The following is a 12,568-nucleotide window of genomic DNA, read 5'->3' as shown; positions in this document are numbered from 1 at the left end:
TTTTGTTTTTTGCTTTGTTCAGTGTAGACTACAAAAAGTAGCATTTTTTTTTTTTAGAAATTTAGTAATACATCTTTATTTATATTTTTTTTATTTATTTTTATTTGTGTTTTTGATATTAATTGTATTAATGTATTCATTTTATTATTTATGGATACATTTATATTTTTATGTATTTTTTATTGTTTTAGTTTTTTGCTGTTTAGATAAACATGTTTTTTTAAAACAACTAAACATCAATATAACATTAAGTATAACTTTTTCTTTTTAATTTTTCTTTTGTTTTTTTTATTCATTGTTATTTATTTATTAATTAATGCATTTTTATTGACATGCTTTATTTATTATTGTATTTACTTACTAATTTTATTTATATATTTTATTTGTTCATTTTTATTTAATTTTTGTTCTGTTTAGACTACAAAAAGTAAACAGCAATATATAATAACTGTATGTCATATATATATATATATATATATATATATATATATATGACATACCATCAAGTGGCAACCTCCTGGTCTCCCTCTTGAAGCCAACACGGAAGTGACTAAAACTGCAATTCATCGACTGGCCGCTAGAGACTTGCTGCAAAAGGGAGTCAATCCCATAGACTCCCCATGTTAAAATGCCCAACTTTACAGCAGAAAAAAATATGTTTACAGCCTGGTTCAAAAAGTGGTTTTGGTCTATATCGCTAATTTTGCCCTTCATGTCAACTGTGAGGGGGTGATTTTTTTTATAACTCATCCGTTTAATTTATATTAAGCCTTAAAGTTCTGCATAATTTAGGGCGTGGCCACTTAAGTGACAAGTGGATTGCCGCTGCTGTCACCACCGTCGCGCTAGGCGGGCGTGGTTTCAGCAACCAGCTCCACCCACGTCCCGCCTATTTGCCCATTTTCAATTATCCGGGAGTGACGTGCAATGACGCGATTCCAAGATGCCGATGGCTGACTCCCGCCCACTAAGAGCTTCAGAAATGCTCTTCAGAAATCTACGGGTGACGTCACGGACACTACGTCCATGTTTTTTACAGTCTATGATATATATATATATATATATATAATGCATTTGTTTAATTTGTATATTCATATTTATTTATTTATTTGGCTTAGCTATAATAACCAAACATCAGTCTTTATTTATTTTTTATTTTTTATTCATTTATTTTTTATTTATTTTATTTTCATTTTTGTTATTTATTTATGCAGTTTTATATTTATGTATTTTTATTTTCTCTTATTGATCGATTGATTGATTGATTGCTGTTTACACTTTTTTTTTAGGACAAACTATCAGAATTTCATCAGAATTTTTGTCCATATAAATATCAGCATCTGCACCAAATTGTAGATTTTTGCTTTGTTTGAGTGTCTGGATAAAACTGAGCTGTTTTTTTTTATTCCATATTGTCATTATATCAGACTATATGAGCCATAAAAGCCTGATGGATCATATGATACTCAAAAAACCTTTTTTTTTTTAAATCTCTTGTCTAAGGTTCAATAAACAGATTTTTCTGCTTGTTATTTCACAAGTCAAGCTGAAATAACGTCCCGTCCTCCACTGCGCTTATATTTGTGATTTACAGCCGCTCTTGTTGTTGATTCGAAGGAGCAGGTCGTATATCTTGTTGTTTGTTCGTACCGTTTAGTCTAATGATATTCAGATTCAGAGGAAGCTCATTTGCAAATAGGCCGAGGAGCGTCGTGTTGTCGGGCTGCGGTCACCGCCGCCGGCCACATTTGCATTCGGGGGCCGTGAACTTCTATTATACAAGATTAAATTCATCAGGAGATCTAAGAGAGAGTAATTAACTCACAACACTGCCAGAGACTGTCCGACAGAAGCGGCCAATCAGAGCGAGCGCGCAGCGAAGCGGCCAATCGGAGCGCGGGGTGACGACTGGATGATGAAGGTGCGAGGTGACGACTCCAATCTCTCTCAGACGGAGCTGATCCGCGTGTGTGTGTTTGCGACCTGCCCGATTCGTGTTGGAGAGGATTGTTGAGATGACAACAGAGATTCAGAGTGTAATGACGTGCCCTCGTTAATCAGCGCCGCTGTCTGATATCCCTGCTGCTAATTAGCATGGCTCTATACGTATTATCCGGCTCGGGTTTCTCTTTTTTTCACTGGTGCTCATTGAAGTGCATTACAGCATCTCCAGAGCGCAGTCAGACCTCCATCCAGCCTCCATGTGCAAACACACGCGCTTTCATACGCCTAATTGGCTTTCATGGTCTTTGTGCGAGTGTGTGGGAGAATTCGAGCTTGCATGAGGACAAAACAGTGTGTTGCATTATAGCTAAATGAGTCTTTAACGGGCTAACACATGTTTAATAAGCCACATCCACTCCTTCAATCACGACCTCAATTTACCCAGAGCCGCCCAACTAGGGCTGGGCGATATGGGCAAAAAAATTATCACGATAATTTTTTTCACATCAGTCGATATCCATAAGTATCACAATAACTGTCAAATCTTTATTTCTTTCAAGTTTAAAGTCAGATTTTTGCTCCAAAGTGAAAGTTGTAGAAACCAGACCATTAATTTTCCCTAACAAAATAAATATCTAAATAGAAAAATTAATTTCTGCATGCTCGAGTTATATTGTTTCAAATCAAGAAACAGGTGTGGGTTGTCTGATAATAATGATAATGATAATGATAATAATATCACTTTTTTGTCTATTTTTGTTCATTATCAATCAGTAACATATGTAAAAATTGTAGCAACCTCAGTTTTATATGGTTAAATTTATTCTTCCCTTTTTATTTTATTTTTTTTTAGCATTGGTCTCACATAGTAGCAAGCATACATTTTAAATCATGATAAACAGTTGAAATGCACACATGCTATAGCTTAATCACAAATACATACATACTATAACTATACCATTACTCCTGTAATAAAAATTCAATGTGAATATCACATTGCTGCCACAATACCATAGTGCAGTGAGTGTTACTACATTAAATCCATAGTAAATGATGGCGATGTGTAGATTGAAAAGCCTTCTGTCTCGTTGCACACAGCTTTAAACTAGTTTGAATCACAGAGTCATTTGTGTTCATCGCTGAATTCAAGTGTTTCACACTGGATCTCACAGCGCTATTTAGTGCTCACGTGATGAAGCCGTTCACATATCGCGTCTTTTGCGCGCTTGTTCGTAAGTTCGTAATTTCAAATGTAGGCGCGTATGGCCTATTTTTTTATATTATTTGTATTCATGTGTTCATTTTATTTATCGCTGCATTTTTAAATGTTTTTTTTAAATTGTTTTTTTGCTTTTAAGACAAAAAAAAAGATTAAAAGGACTAAAAAGCAGTATAACATTAAGGTGAACTTTTTGTATTTAGAATTGTATTTATTTTTATTTTAGTTTTGGTTTATTGTTATTATTTATGCATTTTTGTTTACACATTTTTTTATTACTTATGTGTTTTCTGCCGGGTAAATAGGTAGATAGGTAGAGAGGGAGGGAGGAAGGGAGGGAAAGAATTTATGAAAAATGGTATATTTGCTGTCTGTCTGAACAAAGGCTGTGTAAGCTAAGAGCAATATGTTAATATTCCCTGTTCACTTTCTCTCTCAGGTCAGTCGATTCCGCTTCGCAGTTTGCTGAGAACCAATGAGACATTTTCTGAATATCTGATGAACAACCTTTCGGTGCCAAACACAACCGCCGCAAGCCTGATGAGGGCGAGAGTTCGGCTCGGCCAGGTACGTCATTCGCAGAGACAGACGGAGAGCCAGAAAGATAAAGAGACACTGAATGTTTTAGTGCGGACTGGAGGAGATCCAACATCCCTCAATGCAAAAACAGCCGAGAGGCCAGACGCTCACTGACTTCACCAAAACCCGTGTTTTACCTCCGCAATAAAGCCAGATTCACACAGCCAAATGTCAAGCAGACGTCACCTGAACCTCAAATGCAAAACGCTAAAACGTTAATGCAACTGTTTCTGGTACAAACCAAATAAGTTCAACATGGATCATCAGGTGTCAACTGTGAAATTAATCAATTTGTTCATTATTAAAACCCATGAAAATTAAAATGGCTCTTCATGACTACAGGTTGCCTTCTCTGACTTCGACATTTGATTTTACAGCAACTGGACATTAATTGGATCTCTTAAATGTTATATTTATTGTAATATGTGTGTCTGTGAGCTGCGTCTGAGTGTGTTTATATTGTTTTGATGTGTTATAGTTTCCTGCGCTGTCGGCCGAGGGAGATCTGCGCTCTGTTCTCTGCGGCCCGTCGATCGATCGCATCCTGGAGTTTAATTCAGCCAATGAGAAAGTGGAATTTCAGAACATCACGTGCTCCCTGACAGCCAATCAGCTTCTTCAAGCCAGACGAGTGTTCACGCAGAATCTAGACAACATGAAGCTCCTGAATGAAGTGAGTGACGCTACTTTATTTCTATGAGTGAGAGTTTTACACGTTTTAAGATTATATTTACGAAATACATACATTTAATAACATTATATATAAAGGTGCTTGAAGTACTTGAATTCGACTTTTTGAAATTTAAGGCCTGGAAAACCCTTAAAAATAGCAATATTCCTACTTGAGAGTACTTGAATTATTGAAAGACAATGTATCTATGAAATAAGTGTTCAATTTTTTTTTTTATTTATTTATATATATATATATATATATATATCCCTTAATACAACTTGTAAAAAAAATAAATAAATAATAAAAAAACTAATAAAACATAAAACTAGCATGCTAGCTGAAGATGCGAAAAGAGGAACAGATGAACCAAATTAATTGAGTAATTTATGCTGGAACCGCTCTGATTGATTCAAACTTGTGACTTCGATCATTCGCTTCAAGCAATTCACTAGCAACAAAACAAATCAACAAAAATTAAAAAACCCAATCATTTTTGAATTTCGACATCGCATGTAATGATTTTACAAAGCATGTAGTGATGGGTGAAACTAAGTTTTTCAAAACTCCGAATCATTGCATCGCTAAGTGATTCACTGATCGGAGTGCTCCAATTGGATTGCATATCACGAATCATTTGATTTAGATCAGAACTTCACATATTGAGAATCATTTGATTCAGATCAGGACTTTAGATCGTGTATCATGAATCATTTGATTTAGATTCGACTTTGGCGTGAGTTTGTGAATCATTTGATTTAGATCGGAGCTTTGCATATCAAGAATCATTTGATTCAGATCGCGTATCGTGAATCATTTGATTTTGATTGGAACTTCGGAGCAAGTTCACAAATCTTTTGCTTCACATTGGAACTTCGGAGCGTGGGTCACGAATCATTTGCTTCAGATCGGAACTTTGGTGCAGGTTCACGAATCATTTTATTTAGATTGGAACTTCAGAGCGAAACGTGAATCATTTGTTTCAGATGAGGATTTTGGAGTGGTTTTGTGATTTTTTTTTTTTTTAATTAAACAGTTGAAAACATCAAACCATTAAAGGGGTCACTGGATGCCCATTTTCCACAAGTTGATATGATTCTTTAGGGTCTTAATGAAAAGTCTATAATATACTTTGGTTAACAATTCTCAATGGTTGTGTAAAAAACTCCCTTTTAACCTTGTCAAAATCTCATTCTGGTCGAGGCTGCTTGAAATGCAAATGAGCTCTGCTCACCCTGCCCCTCTCTTCTCTCTGTGGAGAGACGAACCTGTTTACTTCAGCCGCGTTTAGCCACTAAATTTGCTAACTAGCACATTATTAGGAAAGGCGATCGCAACGATTCTGCTGTAAGTGAAGCTGGATCACGAATGATTAGTGCGAACATAGACGGATATATGTAGATCGGGAGGCGCATTCCCTTTACAAACAAACGCTCAGATGTCGGGAATAAATGACGACCACTACATTCATTATTACATCCAGTAACACAACACCTCAATCGCTCAATTCTTGTCTAACTTACATCCCTGCTCCAGCATCAAAACATGGAGGTTGGACAGTTATAACTGATCTGAGGTAAGACACTAATGTCAATCAACTATCGTGGGAGCGGCCTCTGTTGGTGTGATGCCACACCGACAGGCATCTGAGAACGGCTGAGAACGGACGATTTAAAAAAGGGGATATGTCTCTTATGAAAATGAACCGTGGTTTAAATTTGAAAGAGTTTGATATTGTTTGACAAGTGAGATCTCTGATTGAAGCTCTTGAAAATAAAAACAAAAGTAGTGCTTTAAATGTCCTTGAAAGTCCTGGAATATATATATATATATATATATATATATATATATATATATGTTTTGTTTAAAAAAATACTAATAATAAAAAATACATACCCATGTATTTTTGAACCCATTTACATTATATCTCAAAAAAAAATAAAAAAAATAATAATATTAAAAACAATAAAGGTAATGACCCGAATGCATTATGATGGTTAAATAATTAATTCATTTACACAGTAATGGGATTAAAATCAGCAGCTTGTCAAATAACATCAGCATGAGTAAAACATTTCTGCAGCATCCGTACGTGTCCGTGTATTCAGCGGCACGGGATGTTGTGTTGAAAATGCTGTGAAATCGCTCCTCATAACCTCTGCGTCTCATACACGTCTTGGAGAGCGAAAAACATGCAGCGCACAGCTCTCGGCCGCTCTTGCAGAATGAAACTATTAACTGAAGCTCTGCAGCTAGAATCAGGACTAAATGGAGCGTCCTCAAGGGAGCGCCGCCCTGAGACGCACCGGGAGTCTTGGGGTCTGGCAGGACAGTGAAGGATGTGAAGTAACTGTGTTATGTGGAGAATGTGAGCGTTCTGCTCTCTGAGCTCAATGAAGGCCAGTACAGTACAGGAAGACTGTAGATCAAGTAGCGCTTTATGCTCAAGTCCTTCATGAATCAGGCTCATGTCCACCAGCAGCTCTTACTTTCCCGTCTCATGCAGTTCACATAAGATGCCGTTTATTTTACTGTGAGGATGTGTGATTATATATTTTAAATACTGGAAAAGTAAAATACTGATGAATACTATAATTATTTGCAGTGAAGACTCTATGATATCCTTTTAATGTTTTCCCCAAATGTTTTTTTTTTTTTTTTTTTTTTTTTTTTCCCTAAATAAATGTATTTATTCATTTATTTAATTTTGGATTCAATTGTTTTTCCCTCCCCCCCAGATAAAATTTTTGTAATCAAAAAGCATGTCTAATTATTTCTAATCATGAAACTTATGCAATTTAATGACGATTTATTAAAAATGAAATAAAAATAAAATGAAATTAATTCTAAGGCCCTAAGTTTAAGTTTTATTTTTCCCAAATTCTTTTTTAGTTAAATTTTTTTACGTTCCATTTTAAAGGTTTAATTAAAATTTAATAATCAAAAGCATGTCTAATCAATTGAATTCATAAAACAGTTCATTTATTAACTTTTTTTATCCTGTAAAAAAATATTTATTTTATTTTATTTTATTTTATTTCATTTTATTTCATTTTTGTTTTCTGGATTTATTATTTAATAAAAAATTACTATCAAAACAGTAATAATCAAATAAAGGCAAAAACATTAACAATTTAATGAATCTTTAATGTAATTTAATATAAAATGTAGATTTAATGTAATCTAAAATTTAGTCTAAAATGCAATTAAATTAAACTTTATGATATATTTTTAAATTATTTTTAGACTTTTAGTATTTTTTAATTAAGTACATTTACTGTACAATGTTAGTATATTTGTCACAATTTCCTTAAGTTAAACTGAACTTTGATTGTAATTTGAAATTCATCCTAAAATAAATTCATCCTTTATTTATTTATTTAATCTGTTGTAATTTTTCTGGATTTATGATTTAATACAAACACTATCAAAACCGTAATAATCAAATAAAGGCTAAACCATTACAATTTAATGAGTCTTTAATGTAATTTAATAAAGTAATCTAATATTTAGTCAAAAACGCAATTAAATAAAATTTTACTTTTAATATTATTATAAATTATTTAATTATTTAAGCACATTCTACTGTACAATGTTAGTATATTTGTCACAATTTCTTTAAGTTAAACTGAACTTTTACTTTAAAATTTTCCTATTTCTTTATTTATTTAGTCTGTTTTAATTTTCTGGACATATGATTTAATACAAATGTAATATCAAAAAATAGTAATATCAATATCAAATAAAGGCATAAAACATTAACAATTTAATGAATCTTTAATGTAATTTAATACAAAATTTAGATTTAATGTAAAATTTAGTCTAAAATGCAATTCAATGAAAATTTAAGATATATTTTTATATCTTTTAACTTTTAATGTGAAGTATATTCTGCTTTATAATATTAGTATATTTGTCACAGTTTCTTTAAGTTAAACTGAACTTTGATTACAAAGTGATTATAATTATAAAATCGTCCTATTTTATTATTTTATAGGCATGAATCAGAAAATAAAGGGGGAGTCTACAGTTCTGTATGTGGGATAACCAGTTTACCTGCTTGACTAGTCATTTATATTTTAGAAAGTTTGCTGTAACTCATTTTAAATAATTATAATGTACTTACCACTTTTTGCTGTAAACATATTCAAATTTGACAAAAAAGTGAAATATTCAGTAATATTAATTAAATATATTCAATGACATTTTTAAGAAATAAAAAGCAGTCGAGTTGTGCTCTAATATGAGAAATAATGAATTTACAGAATTTATAACAGAGTTATTAAATTCATAATTATGATCTCTCTCTAATATTTTATGTTTGACACACAAACATGTTTCTCACACCAAGAGACAGATTTGCAGCAGTTTGTGAATTATGAAGGAAAATGTAAAACGCTTAGAGCTGCCCTTTGGCCTTTTTCTGTACGTTCAAGCATTAGTTCTTACATTCCCGTTTATGACATTTATCAGCCGCTCTCATCCTGAAGTGTTTCGGTTTGCTTTGGTTCTTCTGTGATTTTGCAGATGTGAAGCTGAAGCATAAATGTTCTCCAGACTGAATGAAGAAAAAGCCATTTGCAGCGTAATCCCCAGCGCAGATAAATACACACACACGCGCACACACACACACGTTTGCACCTGGCTTTCCCTCTAAAGTAATGGCTATTGAGCGTGTGAAGGTCACAGCGATAGACACAGAGATAGTGGTGGCTAAGAGGCCAGTGAATGGGACTTTATTAAGGTTGTTTTAACTGCCTGACATCCTGGGCTCTGAGAATAAACTCTGGAAATCTAATGATCTTTATAGATTTAACCGTACTTAGCTTCACTTCAGTAATACAGTCTTAATCTTCGGCTCCGTGAGGCAGAACCCATGTAATACACAATTAAGCTCAGAAAAAATCAGTAATACTAAAATGAGTTTTTTTCTTTCTCCTGATTCAGCTTCCACTAGCGCTGGGTCTGAACCGGCTCGAGGTGGCCGTACTGATGGCACAAACCAGCACTCACATCGCTCCGCTCGTGGCCGGGGTAAGCTCTATGTCTTTCAGTCTTTTCAATCTTGTATGAAGTATTTTCCAGGAATAGGATGCAATAGCATCTCCCTTGAGTTTTCACATTACAGGCACAAATCCCATGTTGTGTCTTGCGAGACCTATTAGATATAAAGGATAAATAAACACATCTTCCCACCAACCAGACCTGCTCAGAAAATAAATAGATACTGTAATCATCTTCCATTTCCACTGTTACCAATGTTTTATTATTAATAATAATGTACTTATTAGAAACACTTTGTGTATGTATTTATTTATTTAAAATATTATTTTATTTTTCATTTAAAATATTTTTATGTTTTTTTAATTACATTTTTATTATTCTTATTCTTATTATTTTAATTTGTTGTATGTAATACTTATTGCTAGGAAATAACAAAATTACACATTTATTTATTTCATTTTATTTTATTTTAATTTTTGTTTTATTTTTCATTTATGTTTTATTAAATTATTATTATTATTATTATTATTATTATTATTATTATTAATTATTTTTATTTAAAATGTATTTAATTGTATTTAATATGGCAAGGAAATAACAATTACACTTATTTTTTTTATTTAAAATGTATTTATTATTATTATTATTATTATTTTTTTTTACTTCATTGTATTTAATACTTATTGCTAGGAAATAACAAAATTACACATTTATTTATGTTTAAGATTTATTTTCATTTAAAATTTATTAATTTATGTATTCAATTTTATTATTATTATTATTAAATATTATTATTATTATTATTATTATTATATTTTTTATTTGTTGTATTCAATACATATTGCTATCAAATAAAATTACACATTTATTTTAATGATTTTATTTATTTATTTAATTTAAAATCTATTAACTTTTTATTAAGTCATTCTTTACTTGTTGTATTTAATATGTATTGGTAGGAAATAACAAAATTACACTTTATTTTAAAGATTTATTTATTTTTAGTGCTTATTGCTGGAAAATAGCAAAATTACTCATTTATTTATTTTAAAGATTTATTTATTTTTCATTTAAAATGTATTTATTATTATTATTATTATTGTTATTATTATTATTATTTAATTGGTTGTGTTTTATATTTATTACTAGGAAATAAAAAAATACACTTATTGATTTATTATTAAAAATGTTTTTTTATTAATTTTATTTAATAATAATAATTATTATTATTGTTAGTTTACTGTATTGAGTACTTATTTGTAGGCAATAACAAAATTACACATTTAGACATATCCAAGTTTTAAAAAGCTCTTAAATAATTCATAGAAAATTAAATGTTATATGCTTTGTATATTTTGACATCAGTATTTTCTAAACATTTATTTTGTTGTTTTTGAAATTAGTCTCTTTTGCTAATCAAGGCTGTATTTATTTGATGCAGTAAAAACAGTAATATTGTGAAATAATTTTAAAATTAAAATAGCTGTTTTCTACGTGAACGTATTGTAAAATGTAATTTATTCCTGTGATCAAAGCTGAATTTTCAGCATCATTACTTCAGTCTTCAGTGTCACATGATCCTTCAGAAATCATTCTAATATGTTGATTTACTGCTCAAGAAACCTTTCTGATTATTATCAATGTTAAAAACAGTTGTGCTGCCAAATATTTTTGTGAAACCTGTAATACAGTTTATTTTTGAGGATTTACAGATGAATAGAAAATTCAAAAGAGCAGCATTTATTTGAAATAGAAATATTTTGCCATTTATAAATGTCTTTACTGGCACTTTTGATCAATTAAATTCATCCCTGCTGAATAAAAGTATTATTTTGTTTTAGTATTGTGTATATAAATTGTGTATTATGTTATTTCCATTACTATAGAGTACAGCTTTCAGGTTATGGAAGTAAAAATCCCATTCGTTTTCTCCATAGAGAAATTAAGTTTGTTTAAATATTTAAACATGAGCTAACATGAGCTCAGAGGCTGTGAAAGTCAATATAAAAAAAAGTGTTTAATTGTCATATTCCCACTGAAAATGATTCTGGAAACAAATCCACTAATCGCTGTTACCATGGATACAGAAATTACACTCTATACGCTGCACACTCCCATAAAGCACTGCAAATGACTACATGCAGGAGCACAACCTCCAGCGGGTTCAGATCATTGGCAGTAATCATCTGATGAGCTCGTTCATCTGTTTGCATCTCAAAGTGCTGCACAAGAGAACCACCAATGCGCAACGGCAGACTGATACAACATCTGATACGACGCACCGAAAGGCCTCAGTCTGCTCACGAAGTACACAAAATGCCATGAGGACGTCAATAGCTACATTTACATGTACCCAGATCTGTTTAGAATTGGATTAATGACTCAATCGGATTCAAAAGCCCTCATGTAAACACACTGATTGGTTTGAAGCAAAGTTTGATTGGATTTAAAGGGCCAATAATCTGGATAATCTGAATAATCTGGCCAATGGAAAAAAAAAATTAAAAGAATAGTTCACCTAAAAAATAAAAAAATGCTGAAAATGTTCTCACCATTGGGCCATTCAAGTTTATTTCTTTATCAGATTTTTAGAAATGTAACATTGCATCACTTGCTCACCAGTGGATCCTCTGCAGCAGTGTTGGGGAAAGTTACTTTTAAAAGTAATGCATTACAATATTGTGTTACTTTTTATAGAAAGTAATGTGTTACATTACCTCTGTGTTACTTTTGTGTTACTTTTAAAATCTGTGTAGGGCTTGCTTGTTTGTTTTTAATATAAAAAGTTATTTTTAGCAAAAGTCTTTTCACACCATGTGAAATAAATAAGCCTCAGGCTGAAGGAAAAGTAAATTCACGTCTGTACATAGAACAGCAAAAAACAAAAAAAACAAACAAACAACAACAAAAAATAAAAAACCCAATGAAGCACAAATGTTTATCTAAAGTCATTTTCCTTATTAGTATGGTGGAACTGAATCAGTAATGGTCAGCAGCAAAGACATTGGTTAATAAAATGAAATTAAATACATAAAGAATACAAAAAATACATATTTGTGTTATTTGACATTTAATTATTGCAGGTTTGTGTCACATTCTGAGTTTGAATTTCACTGTTTCAATTCATTTTGATGAAGACTAAATTGTTTTTT

General features: G+C 31.6%; 1 protein-coding gene across 2 annotated transcripts in view; it reads left to right on the top strand.

Moving 5' to 3' along the window:
- Window positions 1-12,568, top strand: part of LOC127168227 (phospholipid-transporting ATPase ABCA1) — a 183,456-nt gene that overhangs the window by 34,078 nt on the left and 136,810 nt on the right. For both annotated transcript variants that reach the window (XM_051114869.1, XM_051114870.1), the window contains exons 6-8: window positions 3,603-3,730; window positions 4,221-4,415; window positions 9,360-9,446. In XM_051114869.1, the coding sequence (XP_050970826.1) occupies window positions 3,603-3,730; window positions 4,221-4,415; window positions 9,360-9,446 (410 nt within the window). The remainder of the gene's footprint in view (window positions 1-3,602; window positions 3,731-4,220; window positions 4,416-9,359; window positions 9,447-12,568) is intronic.

This window comes from Labeo rohita, chromosome 7 (genome assembly GCF_022985175.1).
Source record: "Labeo rohita strain BAU-BD-2019 chromosome 7, IGBB_LRoh.1.0, whole genome shotgun sequence".
Taxonomy (NCBI): domain Eukaryota; kingdom Metazoa; phylum Chordata; class Actinopteri; order Cypriniformes; family Cyprinidae; genus Labeo; species Labeo rohita.
Note: the sequence above shows the minus strand (reverse complement) of the source record. Positions and strands in the feature narration are given on the sequence as shown.